The sequence below is a fragment of the Lissotriton vulgaris genome, chromosome 5 (genome assembly GCF_964263255.1).
Source record: "Lissotriton vulgaris chromosome 5, aLisVul1.2, whole genome shotgun sequence".
Classification (NCBI taxonomy): domain Eukaryota; kingdom Metazoa; phylum Chordata; class Amphibia; order Caudata; family Salamandridae; genus Lissotriton; species Lissotriton vulgaris.
The window spans coordinates 1,879,876,930-1,879,902,309 of NC_141693.1; the positions used below are offsets into that span (position 1 = coordinate 1,879,876,930).

Below are 25,380 nucleotides of genomic sequence, written 5' to 3' on the forward strand. Positions count from 1 at the left end.
TGTTTAGTGAACAGGAAGCTAGTCAATTGCCCCTCATAGGGATTATGACTGTGTTATTGACATCGAACCTGGTGCTAGCATCCCTTGTAGCCGAATTTATGCGGTTACGGAGGCAGAAACTACATATCTCCGGCAATACTTGGATAAAATGCTGCTTGCAGGGTTTATACGACCTTCATCGTCTCCTGCCTCCTCGCCTCTGTTTTTTATTCCGAAACGTGAAGGCGGATTGAGAACCCGCATAGATTACAGGGCTATTAACAGGGTGACTAGGAAGAATCGGTACCCTTTGCCCTTGATACCAGTATTGCTGGACCAACTGAAGGGAGCTACAATCTTCACGAAGTTGGATCTCCGAGGAGCCTATCATTTGGTGCGGATAAAACATGGAGATGAATGGAAGACTGCATTCCGTACGAAGTTCGGGCTTTACGAGTACCTTGTTATGCCCTTTGGATTATGTAATGCCCCAGCGGCATTTCAGTATTTTATGGATGATGTGTTGAGAGGGCTTTTGGATGTTTCTTGTATCGTTTACATCAATGACATTTTAATCCACTCCAAATCCATGAGAGAACAACTGGGCCATGTCATTGCAGTACTAGAGCGATTACAGCAGCATGCATTGTATGTGAAATTGGAGAAGTGTTTGTTTCATTCTCAGGAGGTGGAATTCTTGGGGTATGTCATAGGACCCAATGGCTTGTGCATGGATCAGAAGAAGGTACATGCAATCATTGATTGGAAGTCGCCTGTGGGAGTTAAGGTACTGCAAGGGTTTTTAGTCTTTGCCAATTTCTACAGACGTTTTATTCAAGGATTTTCTACCATCATACACATCTAACACATCTTCTATGAAAAGGTGCCTCTTTTCTACGGACTGAAGCAGCAGAACATGCCTTCCAAATTTTGAAATCATGTTTTGTGATTGCTCCCATTCTACGCCGCCATCCAGACGCACATCAACCGTTCATAATAGAAACCGATGCTTCTTATTATGCTGTGGGAGGTATCTTGTCCCAAAGACATCCAGAGACGGGACAATTACACCCCATCGCCTTCTTTTCAAAAAAGTTGTCTCCCAGTGAGGTAAATTACAGCATATCGGACAAAGAATTGCTGGCTATAAAGAAGGGATGTGAAGAATGGAGGCATCATCTTATGGGAGCTCGTCATACAGTAGAAATCTATACTGACCATAGGAATCTGTTGTTTTTGAAGAGTGCCAGAGCTTTGACCCCGAGGCAACAGCGATGGTCCTTGTTTTTCTCTGATTTTACCTTTCTCATCAAATATAGACCAGGTCCTCAAAACGGTAAGGCGGACGCCTTGTCACGTAACCTGCCTATTACAAACAATGATACCATCAATATTGCAGAACCACCAATTATCCTCAATAAAGCAACCTTCCAACCTGCCCAAGTTGCTATAGTTACGTCTGCTGACTTTCTGGATGCTATGAAGACGCAGCTCGAAACGATGGACAAAGATGCATGGGTAGCATTGAATCCTAATCACCATTCCATTATCGACCAGTTGTTGTTTCATGATAAACAATTGTATGTGCCTAAAGGAGTTCTACAACAGCAAGTTCTTGAATGGACTCACGATTCCACCTTGGGTGGTCATTTGGGAAAACAAAAAACACTGCAGAATGTTATGAGATACTTCTGGTGGGAATCCATGAGAAAAGACATAGACCAGTATGTCGCTGAATGTTCTGTATGCACACAAGCGAAGGCTTCCCATCAAAGACCGAGTGGGCTACTTAGACCAATACCCACTCCACCGGCCCCTTGGCATACAGTATCGATAGATTTTATAGTTGAAATGCCTCCCAGTCTTGGTAATACTACGATACTAGTGTTGGTAGACCATCTAACTAAAATGGGTCATTTTGTAGCGTTAAGCAAGTTACCCACTTCGGGAGAACTGGCCACAGACATACTGCTTTTTTTAACAAAAGGGAGGTAGAGTACAAAGTAGGATTCCTACTCCACGGGCACTGATACATAAACAAGAAGAATCCTACTACTAGTGTGAGGAAAAAGGGAGGGGAAGCACTCAGTGTTGTGTAAAATACCCCTCACACACCAACAGGCCCCTTGGTGTCATGCTTCATCATCGGGGTCTTCGCACCCCGCTAGAGGGATGCGGCACGCTGCGACCTACGACTACGTGGGAGCGTTGACAGGTGTTAACTATGTGTGGTGTGTGTTGATTGTGAGTGATAAGAGGATTAAATGTGAGTGGGAAACGTGGTGAGGAAATTAAAAAGTACCTGGCTAGTGGGAAAAATGAAAAAAACTTTATTTCGTACCCCTAGCTGGTGCTATTAAAAGGTGTGCAGAAAAAGACGAGGTTGGTTTGTCTTAATTACGGACAAAACCTCTGGTGTGCGTCGACATGTTTCGGTACGTGTGTACCTTCTTCAGGACGGGGCACAACTCCCAACCCTACTCACGTATTTCTAAAAAAAGGGGGGTAATTATATTTAATGAAAAGTGAAATCACTCATTTCAAGTTGGCTACAATGTGCCTACAGCGGTTCTTGGGATCATGTATTTACATGTCCTGCAAAAAAGGAAAAAAACCATTAGGTTTGGTTACCATGAGGTATTGGCTCAGACAGGTGCAGTCACCTGGAGCCCCAAACAAAGAACAATCTGTAAAGGAAAAGACATACTAGACACACAACACATAGGACACACTTAGGTTTTTTGTACTTATTGTTTTTCAGACATACTCGTAGTCTTTGATGTCTACTGCATCATGAGCAAGTCCTGAGCATCAAGGTGGGTAGGTGGATCCACAATCTACAATGATAGAGAGGTGGACTCAGTGCTGTTACTTATATTTACTTCTTACCTCATCCATCTACCTAGAGAGGCTGGATTCTGTGTGGAGAGAATACTCACGGAATCCGCCTGTATTGGCCTCCTTCTACCACCCCGTGCTGCTCCGCCGTGAATGAATTGCGGACGTATTTGGTGGTATTTAAGGAGAGGCTAGGTGTATTGTCATTGGTTAATTGCCGGAAGTCACAGGGACCATGTATGACGACTATCTGTTTTCGCCTTTATGCATGTGATCTAATTAACTTTGACATGTGACCCATTGTTGTTTGTTCATTACCGGAATGTCCATGTATGGTCTTTCCGTTTCTTGGCCAATCATGTGCTATTAATGGGTCCGGCGCTGAATAGAGGACAGAAAAGGGGAGCGCCGTTGTTTACACGACTGTGTATCATGTGTGCATGCGCATGAGTTGTTTCCCATTGGTGTCTATGCGCATGCGTAATAGCCGGTTGGAGGTAGTGCATGTTCAGAGATGTGATTTGTAGCGTTGGCCCTTGTGGGCAGATACCAGCCGTAGTGGTCAAGTGATTTGGCTCCACGGTATGTCATCGTTTAGTCCCGTGATATGGGTACCCAGGCGGAACACCCAACGTTGTTCCTTCTGGAACAGGCCTGATTCCGAAGGTAGTCGCTCAATGACAGTCCAGCGAAGATCATTTATGCAGTGCTGTAGTGACAGGAAATGTGATGCCATTTTGGTTGTTGATTTTTTACAGCGTATGTTTGATTTATGTTCACCAATTCTTGTTTTGACCGGTCGGGTGGTCATGCCTACATATTCCAGGAATTCCACTACGGCTGGTATCTGCCCACAAGGGCCAACGCTACAAATCACATCTCTGAACATGCACTACCTCCAACCGGCTATTACGCATGCGCATAGACACCAATGGGAAACAACTCATGCGCATGCACACATGATACACAGTCGTGTAAACAACGGCGCTCCCCTTTTCTGTCCTCTATTCAGCGCCGGACCCATTAATAGCACATGATTGGCCAAGAAACGGAAAGACCATACATGGACATTCCGGTAATGAACAAACAACAATGGGTCACATGTCAAAGTTAATTAGATCACATGCATAAAGGCGAAAACAGATAGTCGTCATACATGGTCCCTGTGACTTCCGGCAATTAACCAATGACAATACACCTAGCCTCTCCTTAAATACCACCAAATACGTCCGCAATTCATTCACGGCGGAGCAGCACGGGGTGGTAGAAGGAGGCCAATACAGGCGGATTCCGTGAGTATTCTCTCCACACAGAATCCAGCCTCTCTAGGTAGATGGATGAGGTAAGAAGTAAATATAAGTAACAGCACTGAGTCCACCTCTCTATCATTGTAGATTGTGGATCCACCTACCCACCTTGATGCTCAGGACTTGCTCATGATGCAGTAGACATCAAAGACTACGAGTATGTCTGAAAAACAATAAGTACAAAAAACCTAAGTGTGTCCTATGTGTTGTGTGTCTAGTATGTCTTTTCCTTTACAGATTGTTCTTTGTTTGGGGCTCCAGGTGACTGCACCTGTCTGAGCCAATACCTCATGGTAACCAAACCTAATGGTTTTTTTCCTTTTTTGCAGGACATGTAAATACATGATCCCAAGAACCGCTGTAGGCACATTGTAGCCAACTTGAAATGAGTGATTTCACTTTTCATTAAAAATAATTACCCCCCTTTTTTTAGAAATACGTGAGTAGGGTTGGGAGTTGTGCCCCGTCCTGAAGAAGGTGCACACGTACCGAAACATGTCGACGCACACCAGAGGTTTTGTCCGTAATTAAGACAAACCAACCTCGTCTTTTTCTGCACACCTTTTAATAGCACCAGCTAGGGGTACGAAATAAAGTTTTTTTCATTTTTCCCACTAGCCAGGTACTTTTTAATTTCCTCACCACGATTCCCACTCACATTTAATCCTCTTATCACTCACAATCAACACACACCACACATAGTTAACACCTGTCAACGCTCCCACGTAGTCGTAGGTCGCAGCGTGCCGCATCCCTCTAGCGGGGTGCGAAGACCCCGATGATGAAGCATGACACCAAGGGGCCTGTTGGTGTGTGAGGGGTATTTTACACAACACTGAGTGCTTCCCCTCCCTTTTTCCTCACACTAGTAGTAGGATTCTTCTTGTTTACACAGACATACTGCAACATGTAATCAGGCTGCATGGAATCCCATCAGTATTCATCACAGATAGGGGGTCTCAAATCACGTCTAGATTCTGGAAGGCGTTGTGTGCCATCCTGAAAATAGACGCTAGACTGTCCACTAGTTACCATCCTCAAACCCATGGTAAAAGTGAGAGATTGACTCAAACCTTAGAGCAGTACTTACGTTGTTTCACATTGCAACATGGTGAGGAATGGAGAACTCTGCTGTGGACGGTTGAGTTTGCTTATAATAATGCCGAGCATTCATCATTAAGTTGTTCCCCCTTCTTTTGTATGAACGGCTATCATCCTAATATGTTACCTTTGGAGTTGCCTGGTAGTTCTACCAATCCTACCATCCATGGCCATCATGCACATCTCAAACAGGTCCTTTTGGATGCTAAAGTTCAGTTAGAAGCGGCCAGAGACAAAGTATATGCTGATAAGAAAAGGGCTCCCGAACCTCTGTATAAAGTGGGGGACAAGGTGTGGCTGCAAACTAAACAATTGAGGATCAAGGGATCTGTTAGATTACAACCTAGATATGTGGGTCCTTATTTGATTGAGAGAATCATCAATCCAGTGGCCATGAGGTTACGAGTTCCCGTGCAATGGCGCATACATCCAGTGTTCCATGTGTCGCTTCTTAAACCATGCCTCCCTGGTTCTAGAGTACCAGCAAGAACTCCTCCTGTGGAGGTGGACGGGGAGGATGAGTACGAGGTTGACTCCATACTAGATTCACGCAGAGTGAGGGGCGGAGTGCAGTACCTCATAGAGTGGAAGGGGTATGGTGTAGAGGAAAGGACTTGGGAGCCTAAACGCAACTTGCATTGTCCTGGCCTGTTACGGCGATTCCATACCTTGTTCCCTCATAAGCCTGGTGGTCTGCCGAGACGTCGGACTTTGAGAGGGGGTTCTGTCACAGCTAGGCTATAGCTTATGAGAAATAGGGTTCGGGACTACATGTCCCAGAATGCTTGTAACTTTAGTCCTACTTCTCTTTTCTCCGTTTTGCTATCTAAGCTCCTTTTCCGCATCACTCCGGTGCTTGTCACCTGAGTATTTTGATTCGGGACTTGTTGGAGGAAGAGTTCGTTTATGGAGACGCGTGTTCAGTCGGAATCGTTTGGAGTCTTCGCTGTTTGAATTGACATGCATTCAGCGGTTTCACTTAGGCGTGTCAGAACCGTTTGAGGTACGCAACTTTCCTTTTCGGAGTTAGCTCTGAAGCGCGAACACGGCGGCTGCCGTGTTCATTTATCTTTCTTGCATCACTTGAACTTTTATGGTACTCTACATCGAGAGAGACTCGGAGTGCGTCAAGGCAAAGTCCGAGGGGGGCTATTGTCGGAAAACAGCGAGGGAGGTCTATTGTTTGAATTTACGCTATCAGCTGGAGGAGAAAACGCGTAGATACAATTCAAGGATCATTTCACCGGCCTTCACGGAGCTGCAGAAAAGATAAAAGGGGTTTTATCTTCAATTTCACAAGGCAGCTTGAATCCGTCTGGCAGCAAAGTACTACTCATTGACAATTCTATATGGTTGGGTAAATTACTTGGTGGAGTCCTTGCAGTAATCCGGACTTTACTAAGAAGTCAACATTTTTGGTTCTTATTTTATTTTTACTTTTTGTGCCTTTACTATGTAAGTGTAGTGTATGCTTGAGTATTGAGATATTGAATGAGAGGAAGGCAGGGTAGGTTCCACTCACTGTATGTTCCTTTTGTCTTGTATGCAGGAAACCGAGAGCAAGAATAGAAGTGACGTTCCAACTTCTACTTCATGTTCTTCATTGATTTCTCTGCCACAACTTTATTGTTTCCTTTGTCTCTTTTTACCCTTTCCCCCGCTGTGGTATATCTCTGGAGTGGTTCATACATAACTCAGAGAATACCATAGAAGGGGTAGTGGTAGCTTAGCATCACTCCTGTTGTATCCGGCTGAAAGATTAGTGGAACATTCATTCTATGACAGTTACTAAATGCGGAAACAAACTGCCACCGCCCTGTTAATGATGAGCTCATGCCAGTGTTTCATCTTGCTAAAAGATAACTGCAAAATTTCACCAGGAAACTGGAAGGTTTAGAGGACGTAAGAAGGTTTACTGATTCCTTAACTATTTTGTAACTACTTATGTGACCAGTTTTAGGGTTCGGTTTTCAGGCGTACAATCCTTTCTTGGGAGAAGAGCCAACTGGGTAAAGCTTTATTTTCTTCTGTTTTTTAGAGCATGGGGATGAAACACCCGTGGGCGGAGGCATTTTTCAACGTAGACCCTCTAAAAGAGTATATGGTAAGTGTTAGTAGAAAGTAAAATAAAGATGTCAAAAGAAACACTGGGTCTTGATTTACAGTGGGGCTCTGCACTCATGCCAGAGGGTCCGCAGTCGTGGGGGAGTCCTCTCTTCGGGGGGGCATCTCCTCAATGAGAATTCATTGCAGAGACTCCCCCACGACTGCGGGTCTCCCCCGCGAATGTGGAGGCCTGTGTGAATCAGGCCCTGGGTAATTTTCTATCCTAGCGATTCCCTAGATTGGGTGTTTGAGCCTGAGGGTATCACGGTTGCACATTGGAGCCTCAAGGTTAGTTGTGACCTCTTCCTTCCCCAACATATCTTTTTAGAGCACTTCACTTGGGTGCTTAGTTGCCAAGAAAACACCCACATCTGATCCATGACCCCTCCGTTGACCTTGGCTGGTCTGGGACTTGGAGAGTTGGGTCCTACCAGTATGCTTCCTCATTCTGTTAGAGCATCTTTGTGATGCCCCATGTGGGCCGACTTGGACTGTAGACATTCTATACTCTTTTTAGCTCCCTGTCATGTCCCCATACTCCGCTGTGGTCTGTACAACTTCACGTAATTTTATGTTCAGCCTCCTTCGGCATATTCATCCTCCAATGGGGGTTGTTTTGCGTCATATCTCCTTCTCCTCTCCCAGTGAACATAGTGACATAGCACAAGGGCGATCCTTCCTGCTTGCCGGTCTTGTGCAGATTACTGTTTACTTTTTGTTTCCACTTTTATATCTTACCATTCCTTTTTCCTTCCCCTAGGAGCGGACGGAGCAGAGCAAGAAGAACTCGAGGAGTGCAGCTGGCTGTCCTCAGGTAAGTCCTGCTCACAAACACATATTGTACTCATATGTTAAGCATCTTAGTGAAGCAAAATGTCCATAATTTCCTTGTGCATAATTATGTGAATTGTCAGAAAAATTGCTCAAAAATACACGCCAGTCTGGCTTTCAGTGCAGTATCTGTCCTCAAATGTGTAATCGCACAGGCAGATCTCTACTCAGGATATTCCAGTATCAATACATGGGGGGCTATGGGTATATGGCCCGTACCTTCACCTCCTAGACCAGCCCCACTGGTCACATTTGAGTTAAAACCCAACAGAAGGAGGTATATGGTGAACCATAACTCTAAATTTTTATTGTTATCGGTTGGTCAAGATGGCCACAGGGTGGGAGCCTCGAGATCTAGCTCCGGGCACAGATGAGCAAAAAAACAAGAAAATAACTACTCCTGATACCTCCCACCCAGCTCCTGGAATCAAGATCGCACACTCACCGGTTCACCGTGACAGATTTGCCTGACTCGTGAATGGAAGACAAGGAATTCCGCTGCATCTCTCTCCGGTCACTCTCTGTGGCCCCATAGGTGATCGGCGCCCCCATGTCCTCTCTCGACCCCAGGACACTTCCTCCCGGAGCAGCAGGAGCGCCAACCGAATCCAGCGACACCAGCAGCCACGGGGCGCCTTCTACACATCAGCAGCTGAAGAAGTCAGCTGCCCCAGAGGATCAAGCTTCAATTCGGTGCGCAAATGATCACATCTCTCCCCCGCACCGTGTCTGCTCTCAAAATGGCAGACCCGCCAGGACATTCCGGCCTGATGACCCCAGACGCAACCTCTCGCAGGGCTCCTCGACCGAGGCGCAGGTGAGTCGCGCCGGCCTTTAGCCCCAGGGACTTGTCGCCTGCCTCTGATTCGCCCCAAGCGGCCCCCTCGCCGAACGGAGCCTAAAACTGCCTCCTCTCCTTCTTGCCTGTCCCAACTATGGCGGACGCACAAGGACAGCCTTCCGAGTAATTTTCTCGGGCAGCAACCTCACTGTGGGCTCTGTGTACCGCAAAAGTGAGCCTCGCCAGACACTGAGTTTGCTCCTGCCATTGCATTGCAACCCTGCCTCCTGCTTTGCACTCCCAGCCTCAGAGGCCCGCCTGACCCCAAAATGGCGGCCGTCCCAGGACAACTTGCCCGGTAGTCACCGGCCTCACTCTCTCTGGGGACCAGGCACTGGGGAGTCGCGCCCACCACTAGCCTGAGAGACCTCCTCCTGTCTCCAATCACTCCCCCAACAGCTCCTGCCCTGAACCGGAGCCAAAAAAACAGTCACTGCACCCCGCCTGACCTTAAAATGGCGGCCCAGCAAGGATGGCTCTCTCTAAATCTGTCGGCCACAATCTCTCCGGGAGCATATTGAAACAGACGAAGGCGAATAGAGCCGGACCTCGATACCTGGAGACTGCCTCCTTGTCCCTGTCAGCTTGCCTTGGCATTCACTAACGGACCTGAAGCGCTTATTTTGTCCTCTCCTTTCTGCCTGACCTAAAAAGGGCGGCACAACCAGGACTGCCTATTCAGAATCTCCTGATATCCGAATCCTCTGAGAGCACCCCGAAGGAGGCGCAGACGAGCTATGCAGTGCTACAAACCCTAGAGACAGCCGCTTGAACCTGCCCTCTCTGTCCTAGCTGCCTGCTCCTGAACCGGAGCCCCTAAGTTTATCGCCTCTTCGCGCCTGACTCTAATAGGATGACACATCCAGCCCTACATCTCTCGATACTCCGCAACCACCTCAGGGGCCCCCTGAAGTCAGCACAGGAAATCTGCACCACACACAAGCCTTGTTAACTGCCTCCTAAACCCTTCCCGCCCCCTAGGAGTCCCCCGCCCACTCCTCTCCTAAAACTAATTTGACTAAACCTACCCTATTCCCTATCCCCCATGATCACCCCTGTCTCACACGATCGCCCCTCAATACCCTCCACCCTTACTTTTAGACTAAGTGCCCTCCGCCAACAGCCCTGTCCCTAACCGCCGCAAACAGCCCCGTTCCGCAGGGTCTAGCCGCCCCACCCCCCTAGCTACAGATTAGCCCACCACAAAAGACTCTATCTACACTAACCCTCACGATCACCCCAGTCAGAATACCTCCCTCCTCGACACCCTCCCCCAATCCTCTCTCCTCACCCTACATAAAACAGCACAGCCATAACTCCTTCTCGATCACCCTCCCACCCAACCTCCCTCCGAAATCAAAAAACCCTCAAACATAAACTAATCAGGCAATTCCCTGAATCCCTCTTTGCTGACTTATATCACTCCTCCGTCATAGGCCAAATAAAAATGGACCTCATATGCCACACAATCAGGCCCGCCCACTGGATTTCCTCCCTGATAGACAGATGCCAAATCACCAAAATGACCAAGATGACCCACAGCTGCAAACTCTCATTCTACACCCCCTCCCCCTGCCACACTGCGGGATCACCTCGGTGACCATCTACTCTAACGGCACAGTCCTGATCCAAGCCAACAATGCCAACCTAGAGGCTTTTGACCTCCTCTTCCCCTCTCTTCTAACTAACAACCCCCACACACCACCCCCCCTCCCACCGCTCCCCATCCTCCGGGGAAGTCAACCCCCCACACCGAACTGTCCCCCCACTCTGCCTCCTGTTATCATAACCACCGTAGCGCATCCTCTGACCATCGACAATCCCCCCACCTCCAATGACACGCGCCGCTTTCCCTCTTCCTCCAGAGCAACCCCTGGTGCGGAACCAACCGCATTTAACTCCTGGCGCCAGCAATCCACTCCCCAAACCTCCACTTCCCCGTCATCTACACCCTAGCAAGAAAAATAGACTTCCCCATCCCATTCCCTCTCCTCTCATCCTACATCACACCCCATAACCCAAACTGACACATCTACCAACAACAAAAGTCAACACAACTCTGCCAGCGCTCCCCCACGCCAAAGAGATCACTCCCAGCTGCAATCCTCCCCGGTCAAGAGACGGATTCCCGACTTGCCCGCAATGAAAGCCAACTCTCCACCTTATTACAGGGCCAGAATCTTATCCTAACCAACCTCGCGTCACTCCACAACCCCTCCCAACACCGACTCCAGCCCCATACCCCCCCCACACCCACCTTAGGCCTCCCAACCCCGTCCCAAAATCAATCAATTTACCCTCCCTATTCCCAGGCCTCGAGACCAAAGAGGGCTATGGAAGCCATGTCCGCGGAGGAAGCAATCGAGCTGGCCTCTTCTTACATTTCCCCTCCACCCCACGACCTGCAATCCACTATCCAGGTAATCACTGGGATCAGATTTGAACACTCTATCTAGAAACCCCTCAGACCCCCAACCTCCCTCATCACCATCCCTATGGAACCTGATAAAGGGACTCCCCGTACGATCTGCCTGCTCCTTAACTGCAGATCTGCCACAAAACATGCTACAGAGCTGGCAGAATCCATTCTCAACCATGACATTGACATAGCCTCCATCACCGAGACCTGGCTCAATGACTCCTCTCCTCTGATCCTGGATAAGCTCGTACCCCCGGGTTTCTCCATCATAAATAAAGATAAATAAGACCAAAAAGGCGGAGGCGTGGCAATTATCCACAAAAATAACCTATCGGTGTCTAAAAACGATAACATCACTTACAATTCCTTCGAATGCCTTACCGCCAACATCAAAACCACCGACAATAATCTAGTGCATTGCCACCTCCTGTACCATCCCCCAGGCAACACCCTCACGTTCACGGAACACCTATCAGACCTAATCGTGCACTGCTCTCTCCGATATACCAACAACATCATCCTAGGCGACCTTAACCTCCACTGGAATGATAAGAACAGTGTTCCAGTGCAAAACCTTAATGACCTACTCCATACCAACAACCTAATCCAGCACTGTTCAAAAGAAACCCACAACAAAGGAGCAACCCTGGATTCCATCATCGCCAAACATGACGCAATCACTATAGATCACATCCTACCGGTCGACTGGTCAGACCATCACCATATCCTATTCCACCTCCCCCAACAGATCTTGTCTCTTCCCTCCATCTCAGACCCCCCCTCATGGTCGAGAAACGTAGCACAGATCAACACAGGTAAGTTAGAAGAGAAAATGTCCGCCCTCCTGCCCATCTCCCCGGAAGGCCGCTCAACTGAAGAACTCACATCCCATTACAATGTTACCATGTCCTCCATCCTAGACGAACTAGCCCCCTTGAAAGTGAAAAAACCCAGGTTTAATAAGGCCATTAATGAGGAAAGAAGGCAACTCAGAACCTCAGAACATCTCTGGAGAAAGAATCCCTCCTCCAGTCATTACGATGAACTCAGAGCAGCAAGAAGAAAGTACAAACAACATATCAATAATGAAAAATCCAACTTTTTCTGCACCGCGCTGGACAAGGCCAAAAACAGACCAAGAGAACTCTTTGACATCATCAAAAAACAAACGTCAAAGCCAGCGACATCCCTCATCCAGCCCTCTAAAGCCTTATGTGACAACTTCGCCAATATCTTCAACGAAAAAATCACCATGATCGAACTCTCACTGGACACTAACCTCCATCCTCCCGACATAGACTGCTCTCCAACAATTGAAACTACCACGAGAGGGCGACCGGCAACAACCTGGTCTTCCTTCATCCCCATCACAGAATCTGAGATCCCCAATTTAATCTCCTCCTCCAAGCCATCGTCTCATAACCTCGACCCCATTCCCTCGCAAATGGTCAAAGAGCTAAAACTCACCCTGGTGCCATAAACAGCTCTCTAAAAACTGGCATCATACCAGATTGCCTTAAAGTCGGTCAAGTCACTCCACTTCTGAAGAAATCAGGCTTAGACTCAACCGACCTGAATAATTTCAGACCTGTCTTTAACCTCCCCTTCCTTGCCAAAAACCAAGAAAAATGCATTCTCCGTCAACTAAACAATCATATTGACAACATTAATTTGCTAGACCATCACTAATCAGGCTTTAGAAAAGGCTACAGCACCAAAACTGCAATCCTCAACATCATGGACGACATCTTCAACTCCCTCGACTCAGACCACTGCTGTCTACTCATCCTCCTAGACTTGTCAGCAGCCTTTGACACTGTAGACTATAGTCTTCTCATCAAAGCCCTCAAAGAGCGGGTAGGTACAGACGAAGTGGTCCTGAAATGGTTCTCCTCCTTCTTCCAAAACCGCTCCCAAAGAGTAAAAATCAAATCCTTTGCCTACAAACTCCTCCCCTTGAACAGAGGTGTCCCTCAAGAATCCATTCTCTCCCCTCAACTGTTCAACATATATATGGAACCCCTCACCTCCATTCTGAAGAAAGCGAACATCCCTTTTCATCTATATGCCGATGACACCCAAATCTAGTTAGAAACCTCCTCCTTTAACGACATCCGAAGACTCAACAATACTCTCAGAGAAGTCCAAGAATGGCTATCAACGAACCACCTCAAACTCAATCAGGGAAAATTTAGATTTTTCACAGCCTGCTGGGCAGAAAATCTGGATTTTATTAAGGACACGGAGGCTAATATTATGCAAATCTCCTTTATTACCACAGCTCAGTAGCAACAATTGAAGAATATAGAACTTAAATGAACATTCTGAGTAAGAATAAAGTCTCTTAGAAACCATCTCTCAGCCTTCTTTGTTCAAGAACTGCGAAGAAAGATCAACATGAGATAAACTTGAGGATCCAAAACTTGAAGATCCAGAACTCCATAGATAAAATCCAGGATCAGGTTATTCTGAAAGAAAAAAGGTACACATCGTAATTTCATACAAATGGGAGGGTATGAAGAAAGAGGTGGGATAATATTAGCCTCCGTGTCCTTAATAAAATCCAGATTTTCTGCCCAGCAGGCTGTGAAAAATCTAAATTTTATGGCACGACACGGAGGCCATATTATGCAAGTTTAAAGTGCATTAAGAACATTATCAATCACATTAGATATAGGTTTAAAATAACATGCTCTAAACATAGAATCATTAGACCAATCTGCAGCCCTAAGGATGTCTTGTAATCCTCCTCCTAAACAGAAGGCTTTAGAGGCTGAAGCACCTCTTAAAGAATGAGCACCAAAAACAGAAACATCAACACCACTTTCATGCATGACATTCTTAACCCACCTGGCTAAAGTAGGGGAAGAGACTCCTTTATGAGGAGATCTATAAGAAATTATTAGTTGTGATTCATTCATTCTAAGATATTTAGTTCTTTTTTCATATTCCTTTAAGCATTTAACCACACAAAGTCTATCATTTTCAGGGAAAAAGGGATAGAAAATTGAAGAGGATAAGGTCTTCGTTCTTTTCTTAAGGAAGAAACAAACTCCTTCGGGTTGAAAGGCCCTAGTAGAAATGTCTAAAGCCTTAACGTCAGAAGTTCTACGAAAAGACACCAGACACAATAAGACAGTAATCTTAAAAGAGATGCGTTTAAGCGATAGAGAAGAGTTATCTCCCCATGACGCTAAAGTCCTAAGAACAAGAGTGACGTCCCACAGGGTGGAATATTTAGGGCCAGGAGGGTTTAAAACCCTCATGCTTCTCATTATCTTTTTAGTAAGAAGATTTTGTCCAACTGATGTTTCATTAATTAAAGAATGACCGGCTGAAATTGCGGATCTATAAACGTTAACAGTTCTGTAAGAAAGACCTGAAGTAAAAAGATCCGAAAGGAAGTTGATAACATTGACTAGATCAGTTGAAACGGGATCGTAACGTCGTTGAAGGCACCAGCGAACCCATTTGTTCCATGCCAATCTATAAGCTTTCCTTGTTCCGGGTGCCCAAGACTCTGAAATGAGTCTGAAAGCATTTGACGAAAGTCCAGGGACATTCCACTGTCTCCTGAAATCTTCCATGCCGTCAGAATTAGAAGGCCCTGCTCTATCAGGGGATGTGTATGACCTTCTGGATCTAGAAGGATTTCCGTGAAGGAAGGAATTAAAATTGGAAATCTATGCTCATTTCCAAGATGATGGGAAACCATGCTTGGGATCTCCAGAGAGGGGCTATCACTACCATGCTCTGACTGTAACGTCGAGCGTGGAGAAGGAGACGAGGGAGCATTGAAAAAGGGGGGAAGGCATAAGGTGCTAGGTTTGTCCAATCTTGTAGGAAGGCATCTACTTTCATGGCTTGAGGGTCCGGCCTCCAACTGAAGAATTGTTTTAGTTGGGTATTTATACGGTCTGCAAATAGATCTGTTTTGAATGGACCCCACTTCGATTGAATGGACAGAAATACATCTCTGTTCAATTTCCAGTTGCTGGAATCCTTGAAATTCCTGGAACACCAATCTGCAACTTCGTTTTTCAGTCCGGGAATGTGTTCCGCTACAACTGAAATACCTTTGTTCAAACAGTAGTTCCATAGGCCTTTCGCCAAGTCTGTCAGGTCTTTGGAATGAGGGCCGCCCAGTTTGCTGACATAGCGAACTGCAGACACGTTGTCCATTCGTAAAGTTACGCAGCATTTCATTGAGTCTTGAGTAAAACAGCGAATTGCAAACGAGCCTGCTAGTAACTCTAAGCAATTGATATGCAATTCTTTTTCTTGTTGGGTCCAGCGACCCCCAGTTGTGGAGGAAAGAAGGCCCAGGATTTTGGCTAGATATCTCAGGGGAAAGACTTTCATAAGAAGTGTTTTCCTCAGTTCTTTTCTGACTTTCCTCACTTTGTCGCTGGGGAGACGGAGTTCTGTCTTTACAGTATCTACCAAGAACCCTAGGAATTGGGTTTGTTGAGAAGGAATTATACAAGACTTTTTTAGGTTTATGATAAAACCTAGGTGTTGTAGAAGACGTATCGTGAGATCTGTATGAGAGGAGACAGTCTTTTTTGACTGTGCCATTATAAGGATATCGTCGAGGTAAATGATCATCCTGATTCCTCTTTGTCTCAACCAGGATGCGATGGGTCGGAGTACTTTGGTGAAGCACCAGGGGGAGGACCAGAGGCCGAAAGGCAGGCTGCAAAATTGATATAGGTGGCCTTGCCATGTGAATTGTAGAAACTTTTGATGAGGTTCCCAAATAGGAATCGTTAGGTAGGCGTCTTTTAGGTCGAGTCTCGTCAACCAGTCTCCTTTCCTTAACACGTCCCTTAGGAGGTGAATTCCCTCCATTTTGAAGTGTTGATAAATCACCCATTGATTTAGTTCCTTCAGATTTATCACTGGTCTTTGTTCTTTGTTTTTCTTTTCGACCAGAAATATATTGCTGAGGAATCCTGGGGAAAAGGATTCGACTATTGCGCCTTTTTTTAGGAGTTCTTGGACTTCCTGAGAGACTAACATTTTGTCTTTGCCCGAGAATGTTATTTCTCTTGGGGCTTTTCTTTGAAAAGGAGTCGCTATAAAATCTATTTTGTAGCCCTTTATTGTATTGAGTACCCACGGGTCTTTTGTCACCAGTTTCCAGTTTCCAGCAAATTGGAGTAGTCTCCCTCCCACCTTTGGAGGGGTATCTGAAGGGTCTGGTAAGATTCTTACCTGTGGAAAAGGAGCGTTGTCTCCTCTCGCCTCTGAAGTTTCCTCCCCGGGGTCTTTGTCTTTGGGGATAAAATTGTCCAAAGTTGTTGGAGTTGTTAAAGTTGAATCTGCCACCACCACGAGACATGAAGGGTCTTGAGTTTGAGTTTCCTCGGCCGGGAAAACGACCCCGCATTCTCCCGGCCCGAGTAAAAACACGATCTTGGAATACTCTCTTTAAATCTTTTTGAGATTTTTGAATGGAGTTAAAGGCTCCTACGTATCTAGCCATATCTCTGATGAATTTCTCCCCAAAGAGGAAACCTTGGGTAGTTTGATCGCCATCGTTCTTAGCTAGTTCGATTAATTTAGGGTCGATTTTGAAGAGGACTCCCTTTTTTCTCTCAATAGATAAGGCGGTATTGGCATTTCCAATTAAACATATAGCCCTTTGGACCCATTCCCTCAGTTCTTTAGGGTCGACCTGTCGGTCCTCGAGATAAGCTGTTTCTGCCATCTCGAACATTTTGTTATAGGACCAATAGAGTCTAGTAGGCGATCCTGGCAAGATCTAAGGCCCTTATCTAGTCCTTTTCTAGGGTCTCGAGAGGTTTTTGAGATAAAAGCCACCACTTTGGGGTCAAGTTCGGGGGTTGTGGTTATCTTATTAGGTAGGGAGGGTCTAGGGCATTCAGATCGAAGTTTTGCCCTGACTTCTTGTGGAATCTCCCTGCGAAGCCAGAAAGTTAAGTAATCAGCGACGTGTTGGGAGGGGGTCCACTCGGGGGACAAGGGGTGTTTAATTAGGAGTGGGTCGAACATAGGGTCTCCAAAGGGGTCTAGTAGGGCTATGTTTTTCTCTGGGACCTTAGGTGTCCCTTCTGAGCTCCCTGTTCGTCTTTTTTGGTATTCATCTTCATCGGTGTCGAATTCGGATGAATAGGACAGGTCTATTTCAGGTTCTGAGATATCATCGATATCCATAGTAGTAGGGGGCTCTGGGCCTTCATTTTGCCCGTATGGGGTGCCTGAGGCACCATTTTTGTCACCACCCCGAGGGCGTGAAGGGGCGGAGGTTGCTTTATGCTTCTTTGGATCTTTGTGGTCTATACCTCCTAATGCCCTTTTTTGGGAGCCTTACCTTTTGCTCCGGATTGAGTACCACTGGTAGATGGGAGGGGGGAGTGTAAGGCCTCAAGCCTTTTATTAATGTTATCGTCGATTGAGTCAAGGACCTTTTCAAAGGCCTTGTTAACCAATTTTTCTAAGTGACTCTCGATATTAGGGATAGGTTCTGACATGTTTAGTTGAGAAAAAGGGGTTAATATTAGTAATAGTAGTTATGGTCGAATAAGGGTTAATTATTAGGCAGATCGGTGAAGGAATCTTTCGTAGTTGAAGCGCTGTGAAAAAACGTTGTTGATTTGTGAAAGGGCACGTTATGTGTGTCGGTAAACTGTCATTGTATCGACAGTAAAGTAAACCATTGTTTTAAAATGGAGGTTTTAATGTAAAAGAATAGGACTTGCCCAAGGTCCTAAAATGGCCGCCACGCACGTTTTACGCGTGCGTCTGCCGTTTCTAGTTGTATTCCTCTAATCCGGCCCCTCTCGAGTAACGTTAACGAGGGGGCCGGAGAAGTCCGTGAAAAGGTGCAGAGCGGCTTGCGAGTGGAAGCGGAGAGGTGTCTACGCTTGGAGAGGGCGTTGGGGAAAATCACGGAGGTGAGCCCATGTAGTCAGGATACGATTTATGGGTGGCGCGCGTATGTGTATTCAAAGGACAACAGAGCTTGCGAAGCGGTAAAAGGGGTGAAACCGGTCCGAAATAGAACCGGAGGGGGACATAGTGAAAAAATGAAGAAGGTACAAGTTACCAGATAAAGCGTAATATTAATATGTAAGCATATTAAAAGTTAGTGTTATACAACGAGATAAAAGCAAGGTATATAAGAGAGACAATAGAAAAAAGACATGTAGTAAACATCTACAATGATATTACCAGTAAAGGTACAATTATTAATTAAAATCTAGTTAAAATCACCAAATAAGTGAGAGGGTATAGTAAGAGCTACTTATCTTTCTGAGCAGCAGCAACAAAGAAGGCTGAGAGATGGTTTCTAAGAGACTTTATTCTTACTCAGAATGTTCATTTAAGTTCTATATTCTTCAATTGTTGCTACTGAGCTGTGGTAATAAAGGAGATTTGCATAATATGGCCTCCGTGTCGTGCCATAAAATCTGAGATCCTCCTCATCTCCAACAAGGAAGAAAACCCGCAAATCGTTGATTGGTTGAAAGCTATTGATGCCCTCAACGGAAATCTCAACCGGCCAACCTCGGTCAAATCACTGGGAATCACCCTTGACCACAAAGTATCCGTGACCAAGCACACCAAGAGCGCTTTCCTCAATCTGAAACTCCTCAACAAAATCAAACCCCACATCCCTCTTACTGACCTCAAGCAAGCCACCCAAGCCCTAGTGTTGTCCAGACTGGACTATGGGAATGCAGTCCTCTCCGGTGCAGCTCGCTCCCACCTAGCCCCACTGAAAACCACCCTCGATGCAGCAGCCAGAATGGTCAAAAAAATCAAAACATTTGACCATATATCTCACCACTTAGAGATCTAAATTGGCTCCCAGTGGAAATGCGGGCCAGATTCAGAACGGCCTGCCTCACACACAAAGCCCTGCACACAGGGAAACCGGAATACCTTGCCTCCAAACTCAAGAAAGCTGGGCAATCAAGAAGCCTCAGGAGTTCCAACTCCTTCTTACTCAATCCCCTGAAAATGCGGAAACAAAAGACTGCAACCCGCTCGTTTGCAGGAAACGCTCCGAAAATCTGGAACGCCATCTCAGTCGACATCAGAAACACCCCCGCCTTTCCAAAATTCAAAAGCCTCCTAAAAACCCTTTACCTCAACAGCGCCTTCCCGAATGCAATCACGTGACGCTCACGCCTCCTCCAGGCAGTCACCTGACTTCACTCCCCCTCCGGGCAGACATCAAAAATCGTACAACCACTACCTACCCCTTGCCCTTCCCTGAACTTTCAACCCCTGGGTCGGCACCGCTAAGAGAAAATTACAGCACAAGACTTGCCTCCCCTAGGCTTTGAGACTACCTCTTGACCCCTCTACCTCATGGCTTCTACTCGGACCCCTCGACTTCTCTACCTCATCGACACACCTTTGACGCTCAGCAGAACTGTAAAATTTGAACTCTTTTGTATTTGCAAACCATGGCACTGTTCTGTGTTTTGTCTCCTCTTCATCATGTTGTAAAGCGCTCCTATACCCTCGAGTCTGACTAGCGCTGTAGAAAACCTCTAAATAAATAAATAAATAATCGTTTCTTTTGAGCGTTCTTTCATCTCAAACTTTATTCACATCACATCTTCTGTATACTTTTGTAAAAGATCCATCTTTATTGGTTTGTTTAGACTAATTACAACCAGCTAACGTGTTTCGAGGGGGGAACCCTCTTCTTCAAGGCTGATAGTTCATGTAAATAGTTTTTCATAGTTCATGTTTCCAGTTAGGTTTTCATAGTTCATGGACATTTTCCTATAGATATAGTTTTCATTGCCCCATTCTAGTATTCGCATGCAGCTGTATAGGTGAACTCTCCTCCAAGTTATAGCTAGCTTCAGGTCCCCCACTTAAAAAACCTGATGGCTTTCATTCATGTATTTCTTTGTGTGGATCTGTGATGCGCTGGGTGAATACACTTGGATAATGAGATGACTGCATGATATTTTGAACACTGACTGTTACAGGTGCTTTAAGTCACACCAGGTCCCTTATCCTGGCTTTTAGATAATGGTATCTCTAAGGTTAGAGACCTCACTGTTTTAGAGTGTGTAGGGCACTGCACAGTTTCATTGTTTAAATTACCCATATTCCAATACAGGTGCATTTTCGTTTCAGTGTTCCTTCTCCTTTTTTAGGATTCTAGAAGTGGATAATCCCCAGTTTTCAGTTAACTCACCCTGTGTAGAAGGGTTGTGTAACTATCTCTTGCATGGAATGCGTGCGGAGGCTTCACTCCTGCTCACTATAGGTGAAGAATACAAGGGTCTTAGAGGCCTGATGAAATCTGTACATCTTGTGAAGCAGATGAAACATGTCGACTTAGAATAGACACACCCGCTCGGTAAATGCCTTAGTCTCATGTTATGCTTTTAACCATATCACACGGCCCTTCTTATTAAAGAATTGGTTTAGGGTTCCCTGGCTCAGTAAATGCCTCTTTGTGCCATATTATGTTTTTAACCATAGCACAGGTCCCTTCTTATTAAAGAATGGGGCGAGGGTTCCCTGGCTCAGTAAATGCCTTTTTGTGTCATGTTATGTTGTTAACCATGTCACAGGGCCCATTTTATTAAAAATTGGGTTAGGGTTCCTTGGAGATATTTGTAACCTTTTTTTTTTACCTAAGATCCCATTAAGAACATAGAGAATATCAAAGTGCTCCGTCCCAGTTGGAGGTTGAGCCCACCTGGCAGTGAGTACCTCACCAGGTGAGTACCCGATGATGAAGCATGCCACATGATTAGCATGTGGGTGAGGGTTCTATAAGAACACATGTACTGTGTCTGGTGAGTACTAAGGAAGAGGGCATAATGACTGTTTTGGAGAAACCCTCCACTTTTGGTTTATGAATATACGTTCGGGGAAACTGAGGGCCTTTCCCACATAACTGTTTCCCGCCCCTCTCATTGATTTTGGTATTAATTTCAACAAACTAATAAAGATGGATATTTTAAATAAAACTATACAGAAGATGTTATGTGAATTAATTTTGAGATGAAAGAGCGCCAAAAGAAACTATAACGATTTAGAGTTAAGGTTCATCATATACCTTCTTCTGTTGGATTATGACCAGATCAATTATATGTCCCGAACATGTAAAACACAACTTCACCTAATGAAATGATCTTGGGTAAATCCATTTCTCTCCCAATGTCTCACCACTCTGTTAGACCTGACATCTTAGGTGTGTACTCCTCTCAAACTTTCTGCCTTCACAACTCCCATTTTCTGAAATTATTTTTGTTGGCATTAGGACTCTTCACTCTACCACTGCTAACCAATGCAAAATCGCTTGGTCTCTCCTTGAAAATATGGTGAAATTAGTTTATTCTCAATTGGCACACTTAATGTACTTGGGAGTCCCTTGTACTACATGTACTCACAGCCTGTAAATTGGATGCTACTAGCCTGTCTGCAGCACTCATTGTGTCACCCACTAAGTAGCACCTCTCAGAAATTTACGGATGAGGTGATGTAGAAACCAGCGATCACTTAAGGCGATTAGGGTCTGCTTTTAAAGGGGAGTAGTTAAATGGATGCCACCTAGTCTCTTCTGTGTAGAATACCTTACACCACTTAGATCCATGCCTGGGATGCAGCAGTTTTATGCTTCTTATGAGGTAAAGTGTGAATTGTCCGACCGTGACCATGATTTAAAATTGTTGGCCCAGGTGCCCCTTGGTGCCTTGTAATGCCATTTAGAATGGCTGCTTCACCTTTAATGCCGAACGCAGAGGACTTCATCGATCAAATGCAAGTTGTCTCTCCATGTTGCACCTTGGTCAGAATCAAGAGTTTGTATTTGGACATGTCCATGGTTAGTTGCCCTGTTACCCAGTTCTTAGTTGTTCAGACCAAAGTGTTACTAAGCTTGGTCAGTCCAAGACAACGGTGAATTGTATTTATGGAAGAGGATGAAATCGATTCTCCAAGGTATTAGGATTCTTCTAGTGTCAAATTTTGCCAAGTCAGTGCTTTTATAGGCAGAGAAAATATATGGGCCTCCTTATGATGCCGGACCAAAGCATTGTGTCGGAATTAAAAGCGACTGACTAATAGTCAGCGGTTCCATCCAACGAATTTGGATGCGACCACCCATGAGGCGGTTGTAAACACCATGGGGTGCCTGGCACACGGGTACTGATGTTTGGGGAGGGCACCACAGGTGCTCCCAGGCCTCTTAGCGGAGGCCGCAGAGGGATGAGGCAACAAAGTCCATTTCTGACAGCCTGTGAAAGGCTACCTGAAACGTGTATCGTAATCCCTATGGCGGTGCCTGAGCAGGCACCACCCTATGGTAGGGGATTACTTTCTGCCCGCTGCCCCGAAGGGATCCTTGAGCCCCGACTGACCACCTAATCGGCCCCTATGTGTTTTCTTCCATTCCTGCAGACTATCATGTGTGCTTTTGCGTATATGAATGAAAGAATGAGGTGCTCATCGGGTCCAAGGAACAAGCTAAAAGATCTCTTGTCCCATTTGAGAATTTTATTTGAAATTATTTGTAAAAATATTTAAAGAATGTGTTTTATCATTTACAAGAAAACATTATTCATACAATTTATTGAATTTACACCCATTGTTCATACTTCTCAACTTTTTCTATGTTCTGTGTACTGCTTCTCAATACTTTCCTACAGTTAAAGAATGTATTTTGTTGATATGCGTGTGCCCAGTAGATTCAAGGAAAAGGAGACAAAGAGACATGCAAGCTTAGCACCAGGGCACTCTTCCGGGTTGCTGCGCGCTCTACAAACCCTAATCTATCAATCAATGCATTTATTGTTGAATAAAATGTAACATAGTCAAAAATGGAGAGTTTTTATATCCAATCCAAGTTAATACGTCCTAATAAGAATGATTTCCAAAAACATACATCCAAGTACAAAAACAAAACATATGGTACCAAATTGCATTGCCTTCCCAACCAGGACAGCGAGACTTGGACGTTGGGAGTGCTCAATTCCACATGTCTGCTAGCCATTTCTGTAGGTTACTCTCTGCATTAGGTGGGTAGATTCAGGCCTGCTGTGCTTGAAACAACATTCCACAAACATTCTCCATCAGCTGATTCATAGAACTCGTAGTATTTTTCTTAGCAGTGGGGAATTGACATGTGGGGAAGCATGTCTCAAAGTCGCCATATCCAGACAGTGTGGAGGTACAGTGTCCCTACATTGTCCCTGTTGTATCTCCATGGTAACGGCACATGTAACAGTATTTTTATTATACGTCGATAGTGGATCCGTATTATATGTGTCATGCAATATAATGGTTATTGGGAAAACGCAATAGCTTTAGATGAATGAGCAAGCAAATTTACACTCTTTTTCTACACTCTACATCAGAGGTCATGAGTTTACTTTTCTCAAAATAATGTTGAAAGCTATTATATAAAGACTGTGCTCGAGCCTCTCGCGGAGAAATATGCCTGTGACATTCGAGAAAAAGCTTTTAAGGAACAGTCTGTGTCGAGGTAGCAGCGGTGACATACTCACAGACTCTTTGCACTACAATGAAAATGTAATAGAGACTGGGAGTGGCCTGACCTACAGGCAAGGAGAAGGCTGGAAACATACAAACAGGATGAGCAGGAGTGTGTGTGCACTGTTTGGAAGGCTCCCAACCTTGGCAAGATTTCGGTGATAATGTAGACGATATCTAGGAATGGGTAGGAAGGGAACTGAATAAATTAATTGCACCTCAGATTGTATCACAGATTGCCATCAATCATGTTGCTAATTTTTATATTATGTACATGTATTGACATAATTTTAATCACCATAATGCTTCTACCTGCAATTATGCCTTTTCATATATCCTGCACTAAAATGAGACAATATTCGGAGCCAGGTGTTCCAGTAACCCACACTAAATCAAATGTATTCATGGCTGTCTCTGGCAGGATTTGATTGTTACTCAGTAAGCATTATCTCCAGGTAACTTTTGGGAGATGTGCTCATTCACCTCTTTGGGATTCAGGTATCTTTAATGTAAACTGTAGTCCTCAGCCTCTCATCTTGGCCACCTCTTGAAATTATGTATTTTTGGCTGATCCACTGAAGGATCTATTTTATTATTAATGTGTGTGCCCAGATATCTTAAATATGGTGCTCTGTCTGTGTCACCGGCCTCTCACTTTTCACCTCATAACCATGATATTCTCTTTTATTCACAACAGTTTGAGCGATGCCTGCATGGAAGGTGAGTTAGCTTTGAGCGCTCAGTCCTATGCAATGTGAATTGTTGCAGAAGGTTTCTGTGACACTGGCTCCTACAGCTCTTTGGATATGGGGATCTCTGTATGTGACTTTTGGGAGACTCTGACTCTTGGTTTCTGTAGATGAGGGTGTCTACTCTGTGTCCTCTACTCCTCCTTGCACTCACCCGAGGAGGTAGTAGGTATATGTGTCTGTAACTCAAGGACCTCACTTGGTGGTGGCATCTAAGCCTTTGATTCAATTATGTATCCTGATGTGTGCATTTGTGTTGTGAAACCGAGAACCTTTTGGGTATCTGCGTTTGTGACGCCCATAGCTCTCTGGCTTAGGTTAGATCTACCTATATCTGGGCATCTATGTCTGTGACTCCTAGAAACCTCAGGGTGTGGATATCTGTGCCTCTTGTCTCTTTGAATGTGGGTTCCTTGCTTGCTCTCTGGGTGCAGGTATTTGTGCCTCTGACTTTCAGAGATGTCTGGATGTGGGTTTCTGTGTCTGATATCTGAAGGTGTCTGGAATCTAATTATCGGTGTCAGTGGCTCCTAGCGCTCTCTGGGTGTATGTATCTGTGTTTGTGACACCCAAGGCTCTCTTGATGGGGTATCAATGCCTTTGATTCTGAGAAGTCTCTGGATGTGGATGTCTATGTCCATGACATATAGGGCTCGCTGGATGTGCCTCTGACTCCCACAGCTCCCTGGATATAGGGCGGTGTCCCTCAGA

General features: G+C 45.3%; 1 protein-coding gene across 3 annotated transcripts in view; it reads left to right on the forward strand.

The window, feature by feature from the left end:
* LOC147717606 (uncharacterized) overlaps nt 1-25,380 on the forward strand; it is a 71,204-nt gene that overhangs the window by 42,685 nt on the left and 3,139 nt on the right. Inside the window, exons 7-9 of one of the 3 annotated variants that reach the window (XM_086924387.1) lie at nt 7,264-7,329; nt 8,092-8,145; nt 24,618-24,640. In XM_086924387.1, the coding sequence (XP_086780513.1) occupies nt 7,264-7,329; nt 8,092-8,145; nt 24,618-24,640 (143 nt within the window). The remainder of the gene's footprint in view (nt 1-7,263; nt 7,330-8,091; nt 8,146-24,617; nt 24,641-25,380) is intronic. The other 2 variants (XM_086924388.1, XM_086924389.1) reach the window with 2 other exon arrangements.